This window comes from Lissotriton vulgaris, chromosome 2_1, assembly GCF_964263255.1.
Source record: "Lissotriton vulgaris chromosome 2_1, aLisVul1.2, whole genome shotgun sequence".
Lineage (NCBI taxonomy): Eukaryota > Metazoa > Chordata > Amphibia > Caudata > Salamandridae > Lissotriton > Lissotriton vulgaris.
The window spans coordinates 1,057,670,204-1,057,695,780 of record NC_141687.1 but is presented as its reverse complement, the minus strand read 5'-3'; the positions used below and the strand labels follow the sequence as shown (position 1 = coordinate 1,057,695,780).

The following is a 25,577-nucleotide window of genomic DNA, read 5'->3' as shown; positions in this document are numbered from 1 at the left end:
TGACGCCTGAAGCGCACACTGGAGATTTTCGACTTCTGTTACGCACAGGCCTCGCGCCACGCACATCCGGACACAAGGCCCGCCTCCACGGAAATAGCAAGGGACTATCCCCTCCCCCGGGAATATGTGATGATATTCCGCAAACCAAAATCCCGCATACCATCACTTCGCAATTTTTATAACGGGGGACTATTACTCCGCAAAGACAATTTCTAAAACTTTTACAACGCATATGACTTTATCACGCATGCCATTATAACGCAAATGCATCTGTGGTAAAGTCATATACATTGTAAAAGTACATTATTAAAACATCAAATATATGTTTGTGTATATATATATATATATATATATATATATATATATATATATATATATATATATATATATATATATAAATATATATATATATATATTCACTGACAAAACCATGGGTTATAGACCATATATAGTTAGGAATTAGCATTTACAAAACCTTATTTTACTCACACAAAACCATTGAAATTCCATATATAGTTAGTTGCACTAACTATATATCGCGCACCCGCAATCCACTGCTGATGAGGTCACATATTACATCATTCATGACATGGTCAGTGACATCACTGATGACATCATCCAGTGACTGTTTCTGTAACGTTTAAATATGTTTTACATATTGAAGAATGAGTGGATGTATAAGTGTCTGGATGAAGGATTTAGTAGGTGCGTGACTGACTGAGTGAATAAATGTGTCTTACTGAATGCATGGGTTAGTGACTAAACTGTCTGAAAGTGCGCATCAATAGGTCTGTTGTTGTGCAAGCTGCTGCATGTGTTGATCAGTAGCTATATGAGTGGCTATATGGGTTATTGATTGGTTGCCCAAGTATTTGTATGGAAGACTGAGTGTGTGTGTGTGGCTGGCTGGGAGGTGTGTGACTGTGCAGATCAATGTGTTCTTGTATCAATGATTGTATAAGAGAGTAAGTATGTGTTAGTATATGTTTGAAAATGTAAGGTACTCTATGTTTAACTGTATTGATTAGAAAATTGAAGTGTGATTGATTCTTTACAGGACTGACTAGGTGTGTGAGTAACTCCATGGATGAGTGGCAGAGTGTGAGTGTCTGTATAGGTGTATGAGTGCATATGATAGTGTTGTAAAGATGAGTGATTGTATGTATGAATGATTGTATGGGTGAATGAGTGAATGTGTGTGTAGACATTGGAATCAGTGAGTGCGTATGTAGTAACTAGTATTGGTGTGTCAATGGTTTAAAAAATTATATTCTGTATTTTACACTGTATGTAACAGAGGTTATATTAAAGTGTGAGGAGATGCATTGTATTGTCAAATGAGATGTCATCAGTGATGTGACCATTGATGTCAAATGAGATGTCATCAGTGATGTCATCAGTGATGTCATTTGAGATGTCATCAGTGATATCAGTGATGTCACTGACCATGTCATGAATGATGTAATATGTGACATCAGCAGTGGATTGCGGGTGCGCGATATATAGTTAGTGCAACTAACTATATATGGAATTTCAATTGTTTTGTGTGAGTAAAATAAGGTTTTGTAAATGCTAATTCCTAACTAAATATGGTCTATAACCCATGGTTTTTTCAGTGAATTTTCAAGGTTTTGTAAATGCTAATTCCTAACTATATATAGACTATAACCTATGGTTTTTTCAGTGAATTTCAATGGTTTTTTAATAGCAAATATCAAAAGCTTTAAAATATCAAGTACGTGGTAGGTAAAAACATTTTCGTGTTTATGCACGCTGATGTGCTTTGAACGCTGCCCCCCCCCCCTCTTTTCTTTTAGGAGTATTCTCTCTTTGCAGATAGTGAAGGGTAGGTAACGCAGGCCTTTGCCCCCGTTAAAATCCGTTGTGCCTGCTTCCCTCTCCATTTGATTGATTGTTATCCAAGCATTTACTGTTTTGGAATTGGTTCTCTTTGGTTCATTCTCTATTTACAAACAAGCACAGAGTCGCAATACTCTGTTTAGTCTTTGCAGATAGTGAAAAATCGTTAGAAAAAACAAAAGGAATCAAGCAAAATCAGTAGGCCACTAATGGGATCTTTTTTTGACCTCGCTAAAATAGAAACATTAGGAACAACCCCTCATGAGAAATATGAAACTAGTGAGAGGAACTGAGCTCGACACCATGATGGCTGCAAGACAGCTCGGCTCCGCCGCCCACCCCCCCCAAAATAACAACAAACCCTATGCAAATATTATAAATATATACAACACACCAGCAAAGTAACAGGGTAAAACGTTTTATTAAATAACTATTTACATGGCAGCCTGCTGCAACATCCATCACTGTTCCTGTCGAGGTAGCATAGCTGGCGGCCTAGGGGTGGAGGACCGTTGTGCAAATTGCCCGGGGACTACACCATGCGCCAAGGCTCGTCCCCAGTACATCCAGAGGTGATGTCCGACAAGTTGTGTGGGGGGATGCCTTGCTGATGCCGCCACCCCCACCACCACCTTCTTGTTGCCTGATCCGGCTAGCTCAATCGATCGAGCATGAGACTCATGCACTCTGATCTCCTTGGCCTCAGTCAAGCATCAATAGTAAGATTTTCATACGTGAGTGTAGGTTCATGGTTTTCCATCCACAGACTAAAAGCCTGGAGTGGGAGTGAAAGAACCATAACTAGGTAAGAAGGAAGGCAGAGGCTGTGGGAAGGACTCTGGATATGGTATGTTGCTTGGTCCCTGAGATGCTTCGATGTCACTGCCTTGCACAAATGGCATAAGTCCTGGATGTTGGGTGCCATAGTTGAGGGTTCCGAGCAGCGCTTGTAACACTGTCTGAAGCTTATTTGCACCTGCTGCAGCTTCACTATTCTCAAAGTAAGTGGGGGCTGTTTGTGGACCTTACTGCATTGGAAAACAATGTGATGCGGTGCCTCCCTGAACCGCTTGACGGAGGCCCCCGAGGGGCGGTGTGATGGCGCAGACTCGGAGGGGGGGGCTTGGCTCCGGCCCCCTCCCCAAGTCTTGTTGCCCTGGTGGCGTGGCCACCCCTGACATAGGCGGCCGGCTCCCGGGGTCAAGCAGAACTTTTTGCCTTTTGGTGACTCTTCCATTCTGGACCTTGTCCCACAATCCGTTCGACCTGAAGACACGTCCTGCGGTGCCCTAGTCCGACCATCACATATTCCTGCGCCAGAAGACGGCGTGGGGTGCACTAGAGGGGAGAGGCGGCGCGAACGAGCCTCCCCCACCTCCCCAGGTGGAGGTTTCCAGCTACACCCCAGCGCTTCACGCAACCAGCTGACTTGCGCCCGCTCTTGCGGAACAGTGCCTCCCTCGGCCAGCTGAATTGCGCCTGCTCCACACCTTGTCCCACAATTCCTTTGACCTGAAGACACGTCCTGCGGTGCCCTGATCCGACCATCACATATACCTGCGCCAGGAGACGGCGTGGGGTGCACTAGAAGGGAGAGGCGGCGCGAACGAGCCTCCCCACCTCCCCAGGTGGAGGTTTCTCAGCTACAGTCGAGAGACCACGAGGACGACGCACATTAAGGGCCATATGCACGCATATCAGTTTTAAAAATAGATCAGCGAGCGAGAAGCACCCAGAGCCAGAGCACCCAGAGTAGTTATCTTTCCATTAAAATACGCGGCAGCGCACAGGAGACTCCGCAATACAGCACTAGGCTCAAAACGATCCAAACTGGCAAGTAAATCCATGAAATAGAATGAGAAAATAATGGTCAAATCTTTGGACATCCTGAAGAGTAGGAGATTTTAACCACCGCCGCTAAATTAAGGATACACCAAGAATTCAACTCGGGCAGCGCTGCATACAAGACTGACAGCTAAAGATATCCTGCCTTTCATAAGCAATAGATAAGGTACACAGAATTGGACCATTGGCCTTCACATAAAAGTAAACGACACGCACAGAGTGGAAGCCGGTTACCTTCAATATCAAGCCACGCTAACTATAGTACAGAACAAGGCAGATTTCCTGAGGAAGGCGACAGCCGAAACGCTTTTAAGGAATAATTTCTGCAGTCACATTAAGTCTCTTACAATGATTGTGTGGTTATTTTAAATAAGCAACTATTTATATGACAAATGTTTTGTATGTTTTGTATATGTTAATGTATCTGATAAACAAAAAAGAATATATATGAGCAAAAAAAGATAAGGAAGAAAAAGAAACCAAAAGTACTCTAAAATCAAATAAAATAAACGACATCTATCAAAACTATATGGTTGAAGAATTTCTTACTGTCAATACACATGTCTAAATTACTCTTAGACTAATAATACACGAAACCTGGTGTGCACTTTCCTTTTCAAACAAAGGTTTCTCAGCTACACCCCAGCGCTTCACTCGACCAGCTGATTTGCACCCCCTCTTCCGGAACAGTGCCTCCCTCGGCCAGCTGAATTGCGCATGCTCTTGCTATTTCAGCGTCTCACCCGCCATCCAACGGAATTGCACCCAATCTTGCGGTACAGCGACAGGCGGCTGCCACGGAGCTCACGAAATGGTGGTCTGCTCCACAGACTTGGGCCTGGCCTGCAAGGATGGCTCTGGGCAACGCTGGAACTCGGACGCTTGACTGCTAGGGCATGGGCCCCATTCCCAAAAGCGTGCCCTCAGCCTTGAAGATTCTACAAAAGTCACCGGGGCCCCCGACTCCCGCAGACTTCCGGTGGGGAACGACTGCCATGATTGCTCGCGGAATGGCCACGACGTAGCCACGGGGTGCTCTCATGCTGACGCCAGCTTCAGTCTGAAACATCCAGAAACACTGTAGACTACCAATTCGATCAGTTTCGGTGGAGCCCCAACGAGACCCGGTAGAGAAGAACTTGCCCTCCCCTCTTTGACTGATGGTTCTTGTTGCCTGTCCCTTCTGTTGTCATTTAACAGAACTTTTTAGACTGCTGAAAGGGGTTCTGTTCCGACCGCTGGTTGGTGGAGACATTTTGACTATATTCTGGACCTACGTTGTCGCATAATGCGTCATATGACACGCCGCGTTAGCGCACCCGGAAGTGCTCCGGTGCGCGAGGCGCGAAGCGCAGCTTCCCGGAAGCAATCCGGGGCGCAGCGCGTAACGTAAGCATAACAGGTCATGTGACTTGTTAATAAAACTTTTCATTGGTTCATTTTACTTTGGTTTTCCAATGATGGAAGGCTTGGTCATATGACCTAAAAATAACACTTTTCATTGCTTTCGAACATTTTTTTTTCCCAAATGATGAAAGCCTCACCTTTTTTTTCTCACTCTGACTTGTAAAGCAAAGGACCCGGATGCATTTACAGTTTATCACTAACAATGTTCCAGGCTAATGTATTTTCCCGGGAAATTTACAACTGTCCTGCAAGTAAAATATTCCTATTTCGAGAAAAAGGGCGTTTCTTCGTCCCATGAGGGAGCCATTGAACAAGCTCGGCCTGCTGTCTTAGTCGCTGATAGGCCTGAATATCGGATTCTTATGGATCACTTTATGTTGCAGAAGTGGAAAACACAACAGCCCTTGACCATTACAGTGGCTATTATTCAAAACTTTACCAATCTAGGTACCACTACCATGCGCAGCATTGTTGGATGGCCACACCAGTGCAACTTGCTGGACACCACGTCGGTGCCATCCGGATCTCGGCGCCTTGTGCTGCCTTCGGCCTATTCGCACATCGGTCCGCTACTGACGCCGCCTCACAGGCCAACGGATTTTGTAGGCTTTTTATAGCCCACAGCCGCATAACAGGTCATGTGACTTGTTCGTAAAACTTTTCATTGGTTCATTTTACTTTTGGTTTCCTAATGATGGAAGGCTTGGTCATATGACCTAAAAATAACACTTGTCATTGGATTGAAACATTTTTTTTTCTTAAATGATGAAAGCCCCACCTTTTTTTTTCTCACTCGGCAGTCCAAAAAGGTTCCGTTAGATGACAACAGAGGGGACAGGCAACAAGAACCATCAGTCAAAAGAAGGGAGGGCAAGTTCTTCCCTACCGGGTCACGTTGGGGCTCCACCGGAAGTCATCGAATTGATAGTCTACAGTGTTTCTGGATGTTTCAGACTGAAGCTGGCGTCAGCATGAGAGCACCACCATCTCGTAGCTCCGTCGTGGCCATTCCGCAAGCAATCATGGCAGCCGCTCCCCACCGGAAGCCTGCGAGAGTCGGGGGCCCCGATGACTTTTGAAGAATCTTCAAGGCTGAGGGTACGCTTTCGAGAATGGGGCCCAAGCCCTAGCAGGCAAATGTCTGAGTTCAAATGTGTCCCAGGGCCATTTTAGTGGACCAGGCCCAAATCCGAAGAGCCGGCCGCCATTTTGAGAGTCCAGTGGCAGCCGCCTATCGCTGCACCTCAAGAGTGGGCGCAACTCAGCTGAATGGCGGATGAGGCACAGTGCCGCAAAAGCGGGCGGAACTCAGCTTGACGGCGAGTGAAACGCTAAAGGGCGCCCCACTGCAGCAGAGGAGCCTCCACCTGGGGAGGCGGGGGAGGCCCGTTCACGCCGGCCTCCCCCCCCCCCCCGGGGCGCCCCACGCCATTTTTCGGCGCAGCATTGTTGGATGGCCAGACCAGTGCGGCAACTTACTGGACACCACCTCGGTGCCGTCCGGATCTCGGCGCGTTGTGCTGCCTTTGGCCTATTCGCACAACGGACTGCTACTGACGCCACCTCACAGGCCGACGGATTTTGCCGACTAAAAGACAGACCAAAGCAGCCCATTGTTGCTTTGAGATGGATGTTGCAGCAGGCTGCCATGTAAATAGTTGTTTAAAATGTTATTTTTTAACGTGTTTACTTTGTTGGAGCGTTGTATATATTTATAAGTTATTAAAGTGTTATAATCCTACTACTTTGTTGGAGTGCTATATATTTTTAATGTGACATAATTGGTAAGACTTTGATGTACAAAAAGGCATCCCTGGAATCTTCCGCTTCAGGCTCGGTCCCACACACGCTTACAGTGAGAATCCCCTCCCCAATCACAATACAGGATGGTTATCAGATAGTAGGAACGCGTGTGGTGTGACGGATCTCATGGGGTGGGGGCCTTGATCTACTGTAACTCCTTTGAAGAGGGGTGATTCTTTACAGTTGGGGCCATAAACTACATCCGCAGGGCTAGGTGATAGCCTGGGACCAGCCTGGACAATCGGACACAGAGAAAGAGGAGTGTCAGAGGGTGCGGTAGTGAATAGGGTGAAAGGGAGGTGTCGGGCGGGCACAGGGTGTGATTCTCAGGGAAAAGCAGCGCAGATGGGGGGAGGTTTATGGCCCATGCATGAAAGAGAGAGCGGAGGTGACCAGTGCGTGGGGGAGATGCTTGCGAGGGTGGGGAGCCATGCTAAGGATCGGCGGCGTGCAGAGAGTGGGTCTGGTCAAGGCATCTAAAATGGCTGCCGTGCTCAACAAAAGTGTGGCATTGGAAAAAAGGCAAGATGGCGCAGACCATGTTTATCAATACGGATTAATTTATAACAATTATTTTTAACAAAATATTTACTCGCAGTGACAAAATGGCGGTCAACACTTCCTGATTTCCTTCGAATCGAACGTTAGCAGACGTCACGCAGCCAAAAAAAAAAACAAACGCCCATGCGCAGCCGCTGGAAGACATGTATCAACATATATGAGCATCCTCAGCCACCCTCAGAAAACATAGGGGGTCAGGATACGTCTCCCGTACCCCCTTATACCCATTTCTCACATTGTTTTTCCTCCATCTTGTAATTTAATTAAAACGAAACACAAAATGGCGAATTCCCGTTTCGCGACCCGGTTCGCGAACCGGGAAGCGCTTCTACCGCGAAAAATCAAATTTTTTTTATTTGCCCCACGGGACCCTTTAATAACCCCAACATCATTCCTAGGGGGTCAAGAGGGGTCTACTTTGCCCCCTTTCATTAAATTCCCCCTTCGTTTTTCTCCTCCTCTTGTCTCTCGATCCTACCGAGAGACAAGATGGCGGCCGTTCCGGACTGTTTAGAATGTTGACAGACACCGGAGAGCCAATCAGCTTCGGTTCGCAAAGTTCCGTAACGCGAAAAGTACGCGAACCAGAGCGCTACCCGGGACGCTGTCACAGATATATCTGTTTTTTAAAACGTTAATTTCTCAAAATCCACTGGAGCACATATATTGAGACCCAGCAAAGGCACATCGGGCTAACAGTCCCTACAATTTTGCCAAGTTTCGTGCAAATCCATTCAGCCGTTCGAGCTAAAAGTGAGGCCAAACGCCCTATGGAAAAATGAATGGGAAAAACGTGTTTTGGGACCCCCCTTTTTTCTCGGCCCCCCTTGACGAAACCCCCCCCCCAAATTTTCAGGGGCTGCTCAGAAACAAAATGTGCCATTTTCCTGAAAATTTCAGCCGATTCCGTCCACAAACACCAAAGTTATTAGACATAGAATTTTCAAAAGCCTCAGAGAAAAAATCCTAACTATATATACCTACTGGCTATCGCCAGTAGGAGAGAGAGAGAGATATATATATATATATATATATATATATATATATATAGATAGATAGATAGATAGATAGATATAGATAGATAGATAGATATATATAGATATATATATATAGATAGATATATATAGATATATATATAGATAGATATATATAGATATATATATATAGATAGATATATATAGATATATATATAGATAGATATATATAGATATATATATAGATAGATATATATAGATATATATATAGATAGATATATATAGATATATATATAGATAGATATATATAGATATATATATAGATAGATATATATAGATATATATATATATATATATATATATATAGATATATATATATATATATAGATATAGATATATATATAGATATATATATAGATATATATATATAGATATATAGATATATATATATACATACATACATACACTTATTATTTTATTACCCTTTACACCCTAAAAACTAATCCCACCCTGCTCCCTTTAAATACCCTTGCACCCCATAATCATAACCCACCCTTACTCCTTAATACCCCAACACCCTTAAACACTAACCCATCTTAATCCCTAATATATACCCCGTACCCCAAAACCCAAACCTAGCCCTGAACCCTTTAAATACCCCTGTACATCAAAACCCAAACCTACCCCTGAACCCTAAAAATACCCCTGTACCCAAAAACCCAAACCTACCCCTGAACCCTAAAAATACCCCTGTACCCAAAAACCCAAACCTAGCCCTAACCCCTAAAAATACCCCTATACCCCAAAACCCAAACCTACCCCTGAACCCTAAAATACCCTTGTACCCCCAAACCTAGCCCTGAACCCTTAAAATACCCCTGTACCCCAAAACCCAAACCTGCCCATGAACCTTAAAAATACCCCTGTACCCCGAAACCTAGCCCAGAACCCTAAAAATAACCCTGTACCCCGAAACCCAAACCTACCCCTGAACCCTAAAATACCCCTGTACCTAAAAACCCAAACCTACCCCTGAACCCTAAAATGCCCCTGTACCTAAAAACCCAAACCTACCCCTGAACCCTAAAATACCCCTGTACCAAAAAATCCAAACCTAGCCCTGAACCCTAAAAATACCCCTGTGTCCCAAAACCCAAACCTAGCCCTGAACCCTTAAAATACCCCTGTACCCCAAAACCCAAACCTAGAACCCTAAAAATACCCCTGTACCCCAAAACCCATACCCATCCCTAAAACTACCCCTGTACCCCATAACCCAAAACTATATCTGAACCCTTAAAATACCCAAACACCCCAAAACATATACCTCAGTACCCCAAAACATATACCCCTATACCCATACTTACCTTATCCAAACATTATTAGAACATTGGAATGTTGGGAGCTCCATTGAAAACAATGGAGTGCTCTGGGCTTATAATGGCTGGTGTAAGTCTGGAGCTCCAACATTCCAATGTTTCTTTGTTCACAGCTCTGGCTGTGAACAAAGGCTTCAGGGAGCCTGATGGGATTCTAACCCCCTCACGCTTCCAAAAGGCTTTGTTTTTTTGTTAGAACATTCTGTCCTCTAGTGACAGAATGTTCTAATAGCCTTATAGCCCTTTGTAGATGGGCTATACCGCTATTAAAGTCCCTCTCCCTTGTTAAAGGCCCTCGCCTTCGGCTCGGGGCCTTTAACGCTGGAGAGGGCCTTTAATAGCCGGTATAGCCCTCTACGGCGTGCTATAAGGCTATATTAAAAAAAAAAAACATTTTACCATTCATGCATTTACAACAAATTTTGTTGTAAATGTATGCGTGGTAAAAGCATATAAAATGTAATGCCATGCGTTATGGCATTGCAGAGTCATGGTACTTTCATAATGAAAGTATGCGGAGTGATGGTATGCGGAAAGAAAGTTGCGGAATAATGGGCGTTTACCCTCCCCGGTAAGTACATTGGTGGCACGGCGGCCCACATCTCCAGCAACATACTCCTATTTTTTCACCACCCATTTGAAAATTGCACAGGTCTCTCTCATTGATGGCCAGCACCGACATACACTTTTAGACACACCTCCCGCCACAAGTTCTAGAATTGCGAACTTTAGAGCTGGGGAGCTACATTCGAATCTCGGCATCAGCTCAACATCCTGTGATTCCAGGCAAACCGCTTTGTCTACCCGCGCGTACCACAAATGAATGTGTTCTTCTGTAATGTAATTGTGCTCATGCCATGTTGTCGACTTCGCGCTATATAATATTGCAAGGAAAAATAAAGTAGGGAAACTTGAGTTCACACACTACTGAACGCGCACTCTTAAGTGCATCAGCAGTGCACTTTCACAGGCGCGTTTCACAGGCCTGTCACAGATAAGAAATGCAATCAAAACGAAATCCTACAAAACAATATACTACTGGCCGGCAGCAATTCATACCCGGACAACGTCGGGACGGACTGCTAGTATTAGTATACAGGGACTCAATGTTCAATGTTATGAATAACATTCCTTCAGTCCATGTGACAGATTTTAGCTTTGACAAGAAGTCCCCTGTGTCCTTGATGTAACTAGGCAGACTCCTAACATAATTTTGTAAAAAATAGTCAATATACTTCGTAATATTTTCATCGACTCCTCCAATTGCTGATATTATTGGTCTCCCCGGAACAGGTTTTCTTTCCTTATGTATTTTAGGAATAAAATACAACGTTAGTAAAACCGGAAAATCTTTATGTAAAAAATTAAACTCTTCCTTTGAAATTAAACTCTCTTTTCCATTGTAAGAGGTCTTTCTTTACTCCTGTAGCTCTCTTGTATTTTTTTCTATTTCAGATTTTTCATAGCATTCCTCCTGATTGAGATGACAGCAGGCTTCTGGTATATATTCTTTCCTAGGCCAAATGACAACATTACTCCCTTTGTCAGACTTGTTTATAACTAGTTAATTGTTTGTTTTTAACTTATGCATAAGTTTTCTGTATTGAACATCTCAATATTTCATTTTGTCTCTGGTGCGTTTAACTTTGAGGTTAAGGGTTTTTAGATCTTCTGTAACTATCATGGAAGATATCCATGGCATCTTTTGGCATTATTTTTAGGAATGCTGATTTTGGTTTAAATTGACTTAAGCCAGCACTAGACTTTATTATGTTGAGTGCCTCTAATTGTTTCTGTGTAGAACAAGATTCCTGATCCAATTCAGTAGATATCTCTTCACCATGTTCTCTGCCTAGACTGTGTATAGCTGCAAAGGTGGATGCATCCGAAACTACAATATTGCCACGGAGTTAATTATCCATTTCAACAATATTGGTTCGGGAATTTCCTTCTTTAATACTGAAGAATTTTTTTTAATTTCAGCTTCCTGAAAAATTGAAAGACATCTACTTAGCGTAGTCAAAACTTGTTTCTGGGCAGAATGAAAGGCCTAACGCTAATAGCTGTATTTCTGCTTTGGTTAGGGCAATGTCAAAGATTAATTACAGTTTTTTGTTGTTGCCCCTCAGTTTGCGCCATTGTGGTTTGTTGTTTCTTACTTTTCCTGAGTTTTCTTCTGGCATGTTTTCTTTTGTTTTTAAGTTGTTTGACATTTTCCTCTGATTCCTTGGCCTCATATATATATGCAAAAATGTCCACTTGTGGCGAAGGAGACGCGGGGACACAGCGGGCTTTTCAGGAGCTGATTTCAGACACTTGGCATGGCGCGTTTCGGGTAGCCTTTATCAAATGCCACGGGTGCTGCGAATTCCCTGGTTTCACTTCCGTTGGTTTCCTGCTCCTAAAGTAGGGTAAGTCACACCTGAGCCACATTAATTTCGAGTCCATTCAGTTGATTCGGTTAGCTTAAGATTGCAATTCCTAGGATGCAGTTTGTTCTTAATCTTACTGAATGTCTCGGTCAGCCAGATTATCGATTGCTTGAAGTAAGCGGCTGACTAGATTGGGTTCAGGCTGAAAATCGTAGTGTTGTGCAGGGCAATAAGCAGTTCCTGTGCCCTCACTCCTAACCACACAGTCTCACCGATTGCGGACTCATGCTGTGTCTACCTCAAAACTATATCAACAGATCATAATATCTTTCGTACACTTTGTTTACATACTATCACTATGTATCTATATTGACTCCATATGCAACTCTCGTAATTGCAGCTATGCTAACTCTGTGAAGCTTCGGATAGCTTTGGGTCTAGTTTGCGCTATACAAAAATCAATAAATCCATAAAAAAAAAAATGTGTTTGGAATGCCTTCAGGGCTAGGAAAACCATTTTCATCTTCAGGTAGCTGATGTGTTTTAGCACAAGCGTGTTGTTCCATTGTCTACGTACCTTCAGGTTGCCTATGTGTGCTACTCAACCTTGTGGGATGCATCTGGTTTAATGATCAGTTAGAGTTGGTGTCTTGAATGGTCTCCCTACTGTCACGTTCTCGAATTTCCACCATTGCCCTTCCTTTTGTACCTTTGCTAGTGACAACCACTAAATCCTCCCAACGCCCAGTGGCTTGTGACCATTTGTTGCAGATCCATTCTTGGCAAGGTCGCATGTGTTATAAGCGGTATGCATGATGCCATGTAGTTTAATAGTCCTCCCTGTCAAAGACTGACCCTTCTGGTATAGGTGAATTTTCTCCGTGATCCCCTCTTCGGAACAGGCTATGCTCAGGCTTCAGTTTATGATCGCTCCCAGAACCACCTGTTCCTGTTCCGGTTGTGGTGACAACGTTTTGTGGTTTAATGTGAAACCCAGACATTCCAGTTTGGAGATTACAGTTTGAATGTCCTTTTGGCATTTCTGTTTTGATTTTGCCTTTACTAGCCAGTCTTCAAATTATGGGCAGTCACGGATACTTCTTCTTAGGAATGCAACTGCGACAAGGCACTTTGTAAAGACCTGTGGTGCTAATTTTATGATGAATGGTGTAGGAAGCGGACTCTCGATATACTATATCAAAAAGATATAGTGTGCAAAGAGTTCAGTAAGTCCCCAAAGGTATAGCAGAGGATAAAGTAGATAATATAATACCTTACACTCAATTTAGTGGTAGCTGGGCTGAGAAGTTAGGTTTATCAAAGGGTAGTGTGAATGCAGTTGTTTTACACACTCATACAAGGCAGGAACGCACTCAATGACTAACTCCAGGAAAATATTTACAAAAATATTACTTTAGTTACCTTCATTTTTAGGAACTAAGTGAAACTCAATTACAGGCAAGTAGACTTTTCAGTTGTGCAATACTTGTACAGTTGTGAATTGTTTATAGAAGCATTAGAAATACTTTAGACGCATAAAATAATTTTCAATATTAAAAAGATACTTTGTACTGTTCAAGGCCAACACTTAGTGCAATACAGAGAGAAACGAATGCAATCCTACGGGAGGAAAGACAGGTAAGTAAATTTCAGGTAAGCACTCCACTTACAAATCTAGTCTTCCGGGTTTGGCCAACACTGGGCAAGGGCTGGATCAAGGTAGGTACTGCACCACCAGCGGTACTGGGGTGGCCAGGTACAAAAGTCACTGAGTCCAAGGTTAGACTATGGAAGCTTGGGGGCACCTCAGAGAGGCACTGGTTACAGGTGAGAACCCGTGGTTCAGGGGCACAGGCCCTGGGGATGATACAACACTGTAGGAGTCACCAGGTAGCACAAAAGCAGCGCAGGGGCGGCCGGGTGCACAGTGCAAGTGGGAGTTGGATGCTCTAAAGAAACCAATAGACACCCTCGGTTGGAGATAAAGCTTGCAGGCTTGGTCCAGAAGGCTGGCAGAAGTATTTCAACGACTGGAGAGGTGAGTTGGATAGTTGGGGGATGCCAGGACACTCAGTAGGGCACCGGAAAGTCTAGGGGCTGAGGTTACAGCAGTGTCTTTAGGCATCAGGTTTCTTTCACCGGATTCGGTCACGGTGACCCTTCAAGACAAGGCTGCAGGCGTCAGTGGGAAGTTCAGGAGAGGCCATCCAATGCTGGATTCCAGGTCAGAATCGCTGGGAATATGTCCTTGGATCGTTGGGCGACCTGGACTCGGGCAGAGGGCGACAGGTGCAGAGTGGTGAGGTTGCGGTTCCAGGAGGGACTGAAGTCCTTGTCAGAGGTTCAAGTCAAGTCAGACAGTCTTTTTAAAGGTAGCTCAGGTTTCTGCACTTGCTGGCGGGTTGCTGGCTGCGGGACATGCAGATTTCTTCAAACAGGGTCGCTGTAGGAGAAAGGGCTGGGGGCACCGTCAATTGTCTTCTCCGCTGCTGCGCAGCTCTTCGGTCCTTCTTCGTAGGTCGTCGAATCTGAGGAACATATTTCAGGAGAGCCCTTAGATAATAAATGTAAAGGTGTTACTTAGGTCGAAGGGCAGCAGCCAATGGCTACGGTCCCCTAGGGTGACTATATCCTTTGGGAGTAGGCGCACATCCTTATTATTGGTCCTATTCTCCAAGCCAAGATGGACAATTGTGAAGCGAGGGGTCCACCTCAGCTCCAGGCCACCCTAGGGGTGTGCCAAGCCAAAGGGAACACTCCTACTCTGATTACTAATGATCCTGCCTGTCCTGCTGCAAAAACGTGGGGCTAGGACGGGGGGGGGGGGGACCTGGCATCTCCACTAGTTGAGGCTGCCCAAATTGGCATAACACAAGGTCTTTCGCCTTTGAGGCTCACAGCCAACTGCTGCTGTTCCTGCAAGGAGGAGGTGTGAAGCACCTCCACCCAGAGCACACTTAGTTTCTGACCTAAGAGAACACAAAGGCTCTCACCCCTTGAAGTCAGAAACCGGTCAGGTGCTGGCAGGCAGGTAGAGAGTGACCAGTCAGCCAATACACTAGAAGCTGGTCGTTTTTCAGGGGGCATCTCTAAGATAACCTCTCCGTGCACTTTATAATAAATCCAACACTGGCATCAGTATGGGTTTATAATGTTGAGAAGTTTGATACCAAACTTCAGTAAAGCCATCATGGAGTTGTGGAGTTCATGTTGACAACCTCCCATCCCATGTACTCAAAATGGCTTCAATGCACCTACAGTGTCCAAGAATGTACTCAGACACTGAAGGGGCATATTGAGATTGTCAACATGGCTGCTTTGGTTCAAGGCTGCACTGTTTCGTAGAGATGGGAGCTAGGGAGCCACGCATCTTTTGTATTTACTTGATTGAAAGTTTCAGTGGGAGCCAGATTGGTTGATGCATTTGCCGATTGATGATTTGTATTAATTCCCTTAAATATTTAATTTTGATTTGTTACATTTTACAGGAAGCATATCTTGAGGAGTCAAAGTAGGTTACACACCGGCATCCATTTCTTTCATATTCACCAATTAGTATGTGCTTTAGCAAACAGGGATCCCCACTGGTCCTAATGAATGCCCAGACAGATATTGGAACAAATTAGGGCATAAACCGGTTCGTTTATGTTGTATGGTAGGGACATTATGCCCATTCCACATCCTCTTCTGCTTCTCAATTGTGGCTGAGTCCGTTCTGGTAGTATTATCTTACCAGGGTGAGATGCAGTCTCCAATGATGAAGCATGCAACAAAGAGTGGGCGAGGCTTCCTCTTTCAATATAATTGGCCTCTCAATAGTATTCCCTTAGGGATACGATTCAGAATACCTATGATATAGACCAAATCAGCCTTATATCTTCAGACACTAAACAAGTTTGTGATATTTGCTTGTAGGACAAAACCATTTACTGTAGTAAGTTAATATAGTCATATAATAAAAAGGAATAGGTTAGCAAACAGAAAAGTTAACTGATGCTTGATTTAGTTTCAAGTGGAATTTCTTGTACAAAAATAATACAGTTGTGTGCAATCGCTATTAGGGGAAAGATGGGTGACCACCACCACAGCGGCATACAAGGAAAATATCCATTAAAAAAAATCCACAAAAAAAAAGATCAATATTTTACAAATTTTATTTCCATGTCCAACTGGTGCTAAAGATTTGTCCTAAAGCAGTTGATCGTGTTTTAAAACTTATGTAAAAAACACTTCTCTCACTCTGCAAGGAAGTGAAAATAATTTTAAGACCTTTGGAAGTTACTGGTATTGCGATTTCAGCGGTCTGCAAAACCCCATTGACAATGCTAAAAATCTTACTCTACTTAAGGTCACATTTTAATATTACAAGTATCAATACTTTCCAGAGCAGCCAGTAATTTGGCCAATTCCAACACTAAACGACTTGTGTACAATTGCTAGTTGAAAATGCATAATTCCTTGTCTCAGCATCTTCCACTGACCTCTTCTAAGAAACTGATTACAATTTCAAAGCACTCACTTGTATTTTGTTGTAGACGTCATCCTTTCATGGTTTTCAAGGAATCGCTGAAAGTTTTCTTTAGCTTCTTTGTATTTGGACCTTGCTTCCTCTTTTTCTTCTTTCTCTGTCTGGACTTTGTAGGCATTGAATGCTTGCTTTTTTTCACTCAATTTGGCTAAAGCACTGTAGAGAAATTGAAAAACATTTACATAAATTGAGGCTCGCAAATACCTTTATAATACATCAGTTTATTTTCATACTGCAAAGAGATTCTACTAATCGCACTTTGGAATAACGATCTAAAAAAAAAAGTGGTAAAATATAACTTGCTGACCGATCCGGACCAATTGGCGGCCAGCTTTGCCCGCTACTACGAGTCACAATACGCTCCCCGAGACCCACTGGGAGAGAGCGAGATTGCCTCGTACCTAGATGACTTACTCCCACAGGCAGTCCCGGAGGAGACTAGAACGGCCTTAGAGGTCCCGCTTACGTCTGAGGAGCTGGGGGAAGCCCTGGGCCAGCTGAATACGGGGAAAGCACCCGGCCCAAGTGGCTATCCTGCCGAATTTTACAAAAAGTTCCACGTCCAGCTGGGGCCCCACTTCCGCAATGCGCTAGAGGCAGCGCGGTCTGGTGGCGAACTACCTCCTGACTGGCGTCACGCTGAGATCGTGGTCTTTTTGAAGCCTGGTAGGGCGCCTGACCGTCATGACTCGTACAGACCTATCTCCCTCCTCAACATCGAGGCCAAGGTCTTGGCGAAAGCTCTGGCGAACCGCCTTCTGCCCCACATAGCCGACCTGGTCCACCCCGACCAGGCCGGGTTCATGCCACACAGAGCCACCCGACACAATATCCGGCGGGCGCAGGCAGCGGTCGACGCCATGAGCGCTGGAGATGAACAGGCCGCACTTCTCCTGGCGGACATGGACCGAGCCTTTGACTCGGTGAGCTGGGCGTATCTCTTCGCCTTGTTGGCCCGCCTAAACCTCGGACCAGTCTTTCTGTCCTATGTCCGTCTCCTCTATACTAATGTTACGGCGTCGGTCCGAGTGGCAGGCGCGGTCTCAGGTCGCTTCCCAATCGGCCGCGGTACCCGCCAGGGTTGCCCGTTGTCCCCGTACCTATTTGCCCTAGCCATGGAGCCCCTCGCGTCGCGGGTGCGACTAGACGCCCAGGTGCGAGGATTTGTATGGAGTGATACCCTTACGGATAAAATTGCACTCTACGCAGACGATGTCCTCCTGTTCCTTACGGACCTGCGGCGCTCTGGCCCTCGAATCCTGGAGATCATGAGGGGGTTTGGTGAAGTCTCCGGGCTTACCCTTAACCCTTCTAAGTCGACCCTATGGGTTTTACGTGGTGGGGTGGTTGCCGATGGTTGGGCGGCTGACCTGTGTGTAGCGACGGACGGCCTGAAGTACTTGGGTGTTTTCCTCTCGACTTCGCGGACCGCGGCCTGGTCTCGTAGTGTCCTGCCGGTGTGGGAACGGGTCCAGACGGATGTTAAAACGTGGTCCAGGATGCCGCTTACGATTTTTGGGAGGTCGGCCATCTTTAAGATGGTGGCATTGCCGAGGCTGTTGTACCAACTCCAGCATTTCCCGCACCCTATTGGCATGGAATGGTTCCGTCAGGTGAACTCCGTGCTGGGCCGCTTCCTGTGGGAGGGTGGAGCAGCCAGGGTGGCCCTGAAGACATGTTTCTTATCCACCTATTGCGGTGGCTTGGCCACGTCCGATCTCCTCTCCTACTACCAAGCTTCGCATCTACTTGTCCTTAACGACTGGTGGTACGGGGACAGGAACGATCCGGCATATGCTCTGGAAAGGCATCTTATGGGTGAACGTACGCTCCACACCATTCTCTACTCGGCGCGTATACGCCGTGGGTTGCCCTCGGTAACGAGGGTGGTCTTTGCAGTGTGGCGGCAGTCTTTGCGCCGCATGGGATGGTGGGGCAAATTAACGGCGGAAACGCCGTTGTGGCATAACGGTCTGCTCCCGGAACTGGCGGCCCTGGCTGGGTTTGAGGGTTGGGAGACTATCGGAATAACGCAGCTGGGCCACGTCATGTCCGGCGCGACTCTCAAATCCTTTGCAGACCTCCAAGTGGACTTTCAGTTGCATCCGACCCAGTTCTTCCGCTACTTACAGCTGCGTCATGCCCTCGCCCCTAGCATAGCCGGCCTCGACTCCCTCCCGGAGTTTAGTCCGATCGAGGCGAAGGTCTTTATGGGTGACTTGGGAGACAAAAAGGTCTCTAGGATCTATCAGACCCTTGTTATTCACTGCTCGTCTACTCTCAGCTCCCTCCGGGAAACTTGGGAGGTGGACGTGGGCACCTTGGATGAGGACGACTGGAGAGAGGCTCTGGAGTCCCCGCGTGGCGCCGCAATCGCGATTCGGCTCCGCCTCATACAATTCAAGTATCTGCACCGGGCCTATTACACGCGTGAACGACTGTGGAAGGCTGGTTTGATTGCGTCGTCGGAGTGCCTGCGGTGTGGAGAAGTGCCTGGCACCTTGTTGCATACAGTATGGTCATGTGGACGTGTGGCTGGCTTCTGGAGGGGTGTTTGGAATTGTCTGGCTGAAGTCCTGGGCTGGGACCTCCCCCGTACCCACCGGCTAGGCCTACTACACATCATGGAAGGGGTTGGGGGCAACATTTATAAGCGTCATCTGCTGCTGCTGGGCCTGGTGGTTGCTAAGCGAGACTTGGCTCGGGCCTGGAAATCCGTGAGGGCCCCCCCCCTGTCGGCATGGAAGGCGGGGCTGGACTACTTTATGGGTCTTGAGAAACCGATTTTTGAGGCGCGGGGCTGCCCGCGCAAGCACTTCAAGATCTGGAAGCGGTGGGCCGAATACCGTGGTTTATCCTTGGAGCCCCCGGCGGAACCGGAGGAGGACATGTGATCGCAGCACTGTTTCTGGCCCTACTGGCGCAACCCGGGTTGCATCGTACCTGCTTCTCTTATGCAAACCATATATATGTTGCCTCTGTACATGTGTGGAAGGGGGGGTGGGATAGTGGGTGTGGGTGGGGGTATAGTTGGGGTTGGGTTGGGTGGTGGGGGGGGTTTTTTCCTTTAAAGCTGAGCTTCCTTAATGCTTGATTAATATCTCTTGTGTATGTTATCAATACATTGATCTTGATGTGGTGATCTTGGTGTGGGAAGGTGCCACATACATGTCATTCTTATGCTCAAATAAACTTGGTTGTGAAAAAAAAAATATAACTTGCAACAAGCTTGCTACAAAATTCAAATTTGTGATTCAAAACAATTGAAGCACCCTTACACAGTGCTAACCACCTAAGCACTGGATTGTTCCCACCCACATGCGAGATTTCATAAAAGTTAACTAACATATATAATATGCTTTTCTTTGGAAAGGCTCATTTTTAAATCTCAATAATTTTAATGTAATACGAAAGCTATATTGGCCACAATTTCGCATAATAAGATAAAAAGAAAGCCATTTTTCTTAGGAAATGCTTTATTCGATTTTACAAATTGATTAAATCATAAAAGCAACAATTCATTAGAAATATACAAACATTAGTATGTTAAAAACAAGTTATACATTTTCTTTTCCTCAAAATGCTCTTTAAAAAACCAGTCATGATTCCTACACAGTACACATTTTTCAGTAATTGTAAAAATAAAAGGGCCAGACGGCATTGCCGCAAGGTACCCTGGCTTTAAAAGAGGTACAATCCATCTGGCCCGTTCAGTTGCATAAAAATTACAGAAAAAGATCACGTGTAAAGTGCATTGATTTGATAAATTATCACATGGACATTTACTCAACTGTCTGGACCAGTCGTTAATATTCGGGAACGAAACCAGGCCAAAAAAACAATCAAACCTAAACCTGGTCAGAATATATCTATCATATCCCCCTAAACACCACACTAAATAGGATTGAATGGAGGTAGAGACCAGGGTAAGTTGATGCTGAATCACAGTTTTTTTATTAAACTCCAGCCCCATTCTTAACGACTCAAAGTGATTCAGACAACGCTTTGAGATCTTTTCTAGACATGGAGAGTAAGGAATCAGGGTTGCCATGAAATTCAGGCCTGCCCAGATCTTTGGATAGCTTACAGATGTAGTTCAACCATGGAATATTTCTAGCCTGATCCAAACCCATGGAATCTTTAATTATATCGTTGCTTAATCCTAAGTTGGGTGAGGTCCAGGCCCTATAACATAATAGCATGGGTCGCATTTTAATAACATCAGTGATATAGCAAATCTCTAGTTCGCTATGACAATTAAAAACAGATGCACTTTGGGGAATAGCTAGAATACATCTTAAAAAAGCATTCTCAACCGCTTGTATGGGTGAAATATTCTCCCTTTAATCCATACCTCACCTTCGTGGAGAACCCCGCATATAATTGTCTCAGAAATGACACGAGCGATTGCTCTACCTTTAGTCCCTCTCAAATCTGCCATAGTCAATTATGATCTACGCAGTCAAAGGCAGCGGTAAGGTCTAAAAATATCGCAAATAAATTGCCTCTCTTTGCCTCTTTCCCATGTAAAATAGAAAAATGTAAAACCTGCTCGACAGTACCCCTCCCCAAACCTATATTGAACCGGGCTTAGGACCTGGTTATCTTCAGCCCACTGTTGCAGTCTATTCAGGAGAACCCTTTACGCAATTTTCCTAAGAGAGTCTAGCAAGGAAATGAGTCGGTAACTAGCAGGATTTTCCCTGTACCCTTTTTTAAAAATGGGAATAATTATGGACTCCGACCAGGATTTAATAAAATCCTTGGCACAGCTGGCCTCAAGGACTCGTGTTAATAATGGGGACCAATGCACAATCGTGTGTTTATACAGATCGATCAGAGTCCCATCCGCGCCCGGTGCCTTACCTCCTTTGCTCTCTTTTATGGCCAATAGTACTTCCTCATGCGTGAAGTGGATATTGATTGGTAAAAAAATGTGTATACTCGCCCGGTGCTGCTTGTGCACTTACTGGTTCAGTTTTATTACACCCAGTACCATAAACCGAAGAAAAGATATCAATCCAGGAAACTTCACTTACTGCCACGTCAATCCTTGCTCCATCATTAATCGAGAAAAAGGGGGCCTTTACTGCCTCCCAGGAGAGGGAGGAATACCGCTGTACGGATGCTTCATACAGGTTTGTCCAGGCCTGACCCTTAATTTCCTTCTTACGCTTATTTCCAGCTAGATTGTAAGCATTCCTGAGCCCCCTAATTTCCTCTTAATCCTTCACAGATCTATGTAAGGCAGCTTTTAACTGGGAATATGCTGTACAGTGAGTATCAAACCAACTATTTTTCAAAATTTTTTGCTCCCTACACGAACAAGTCAGAATTTTTGGGATTATCCCTGTAATTTCGGGAAAAAGCAGTCAGTATCTATGAGTGGGAGATCTCTTCTTGCAAACACTTGGTTATTGGGGTTTTGACCTGTAGCATTATTTTCGAGTTTGTGACCTCTGGGTCATTCTTGGCCCAGCGTAATGAATATCCGTTCTGTCGTTCCAGCACACAGCCTTGAGTCCAGGCTAAACTCTGTACTACAGAGGGAGTACTTTTATGGGGGAATAAAATGTTAATACTTAGCTGAAAGTGATCGCTAAGCCCATTTGGGTGGGTAATAAATTCCTCAACCCACGTTGTATATCAATTTGGGAGAATAATGAAGTCAATCAATGTACTGTGGCCCCGGCCGATAGACGTGGGGCTGAAATCTACAGGTGGGGAACACATCTTATTGGCAAATCCGAAATCATGCATTGCCATGAAGTCATTAAAACATTCACCCCTGATTGGATGTGCGAAGAGAGCCATTTGGCCAGAATCCTCTTTCTCGAGGTCCCCAAGCCCACATGAAGACTGGGTGCAAATATTGGTATTAAAGTCCCCACCCCAGATAATAATAGTATCCTTCCCCGATGTGTGGCTTAACTTTGTGGTTTCCTCATTGAGGCTATTTAGCATGTCGTTAAAATGACCCCTATCTGTGTTATTATAAAGATTAATGACTGCTATCTCAACCAGTGGTGAAAGATTAATGATGACTATTTGGTAATAGTTAGTCGGCTTTAACGTTTTTATCCTCAAAGCCCCCAGTAAATTTGAAATATACACACAGATCCCCACTTTATGCCTCCCATGAATTGAACGACGTGCAGGTATATGGAACATTTTGAAACCATCAAAATGTAATTCATCCAACAGCCAGGTCTCCTACAAGCACAAAATATCAAAGTTCTTAATAAAATCAATCCAAGCTGGATTGTGGACCTTGGATTGAAGCACAGAGATGTTCCAATAGGCTATTCTCACCTGACCCTGGGCAAGCTTGGATTGAAACCCTGACACCGTGTCTCTCCCTTCCCGATCTTGACCCTTCTCTAACTCTATAATAGCAGACAACTTGGGCATTTTGCCCCTGCTCTTCAGTTCCTATTGCCGGAATACCACCCCCCCCCCGTTTTATGTGTACCTAAACATTTAGTTTGATTCATACGGTCATGGGCAGACGAAGACGGGGCTGCTATTAGGGAAATCTCAGACAATATCATATGATCGTTTTTCGGTGATTCCGCCACACGTACCAAATCGCCTGCTCTTTGGAAAACTATAGGCCCTTCACTAATTACAGACTTATGATCAGCAATGGCTAACATTTGTCAATCCACATCCTCCAGTGAGTATAACGGAGCAAACCTGTTTAACACTTCTAGATTGTATCTCCTATAATTGTTAGGAGGGATACCAGCCAGGGCTATGTTACCATTGTCAAGCATGTTAGGCCGACAGAAAAAACCCAGGGGGTAGCACTTTTATCCCCTTAGCCATAAATCTACTTGAACCTATTCGGGTCAAAATTTCTTGTACTAAGGGAGGGGAGCCTAAGGATAGGACTATACAATCCCCTTTAAAAGTCTTTTTGCAACCAATATCAAGATGCCTACCCTATCAGATGACGAACGAGAACATCTGGAGGCGTCACTAACTATGGAAGAACTGACTAGGGCAATCCATGACCTCCGGCCTGGAAAGGCCCTTGGGCCCAATGGTCTTCCTATTGAGCTCTACAAGCTAAAGCCAGATTGCCTGTGCAAGCACCTAAAACGCATGTTCGAGGACAGTAGGGAGCGAGGCATAGCCATAATTGTGGCCATTTCTAAGGAGGGCAAACCGAAAGAACTAAGTACCTCCTACAGACCAATATAACTATTAAACGCCAAGCCTAAAATACTGGCGAAAGTGCTTGCCAACAGACTCAAGCCGGTACTCAGCACGCTGGTACACCCGGATCAATCAGGATTTATGCCCCATCGCAATACGGCACTTAACCTAAGCCGCCTCCACGGAGTATTAGGGCGCTGCCACGCGATCCAGGAAGATGCAGTAGTGGTCTTCTTGGACGCCGCAATGGCGTTTGGCACGCTTGAGTGGCCGTATATGATGGCAGTCCTTCAGAAACTGGGTTTCGGCCTGAACTTTATCGCCTGGGTCCGCCTCCTCTATACCGAGACTCTCGCATAGGTGGTAGTGAACAATAACACTTCGGAGGTTTTTACCCTAGAAAGAGGGACGCAACAGGGGTGTCCTCTCACCTTTGCTTTTTGCCCTCTCTCTTGAACCACTGGCTGACTGGATACGACAGGATCTCTCTCTAAAGGGGCTTCAATGGGCTGACGGGTGGGATGACAGAACTTCACTTTATGCAGATGACATTCTCTTATACCTCGCGAATCCTCGTAAGTCCCTTATGTAGCCCTGGACATTTTCACCAGCTTTGGGAAGAACTCAGGATACAGTATTAACTGGGAAAAGTCACTCCTCTACGTCCTTCAGGGGACCTCCCCCTAGTAATCCTGCGCAATTGCCCAATCAAGGTGGCCACAGAAGGATTCACCTGTCTTGGAATCTTTATCTCTAAGGAGAAGGCCATAAGATACGAGCAGAACCTCCTCCCGCCCTTGCAGCGGCTGCAAAGAGACATCATCACTTAGAAGAAACTACCGCTGTCACTACTGGGTCGCGCCGCGCTTTTCAAAATGATGGCGCTGCCACGGTTTCTCTATGCCCTCCAAAATTACCCATACCTTGTCCCGCAAAAGTATTTTGCATCCATCGAGGCCACCCAAAGGGACCTCCTGTGGACTGGAATGCCCCAAATATCCTTTCAGAAACTCACATTAGGATGGTACGATGGAGGTATAGCCCTACCGGACATACGGAAATACTACTTGGCGGCGCATCTCTCTGCCATAAATTAGGGCACTTACTGTGACAGAAATTACCCCAGCTATGTGATGGACAGATGGCTCCTCCCGGGCGGAAACTTTGAGGCTGCACTCCACTGTAGGCCCAACAGATACTCTCTCAAAGGACCAACAAAGCATTCGGTCCAACTCTGGCACATTGTTCACCGAAAACTGGGATGGCCCAACAAACTTACACTAGCTACCCCGCTATGGGCTTCTGAAAGGTTGGGTACACTGAGCCGCACCAAAGGCTTTCACAACTGGGACCTGATAGGGATCTCTCATATAAAAGACTTATGGGGTCCTAATGGGGTGGTTACATTCGCTTCGCTCCAACACACTTACGATCAGGCGCACGCTTAGCCCTTTTGCTATCTGCAAGTTAGGCATTCCCTCCAGGTAAACATCCCACCAGGGACACAGCTCCTGGAATCCCCCCCCCCTCGAAGACAGGCTGCTAGACGGCCACCTCCCAGAAAGGGCTATTTCCCTCACATACACAAAGCTTATCAACCACACCCCGGACCCCCTGCTGGTGCTTAGGGGAAACGTGGGAGGAAAACTGACTTGAAATTGACGATGAAGAGTGGAGAAAGGCACTC

The 25,577-nt window shown here is 45.4% G+C and overlaps 1 protein-coding gene across 4 annotated transcripts in view; it reads right to left on the bottom strand.

The window, feature by feature from the left end:
- PRPF40A (pre-mRNA processing factor 40A) overlaps positions 1-25,577 on the bottom strand; it is a 963,502-nt gene that overhangs the window by 663,232 nt on the left and 274,693 nt on the right. For all 4 annotated transcript variants that reach the window (XM_086956681.1, XM_086956683.1, XM_086956684.1 and 1 more), the window contains exon 14: positions 16,721-16,885. In XM_086956681.1, coding sequence (XP_086812807.1) covers positions 16,721-16,885 — 165 coding nt within the window. The remainder of the gene's footprint in view (positions 1-16,720; positions 16,886-25,577) is intronic.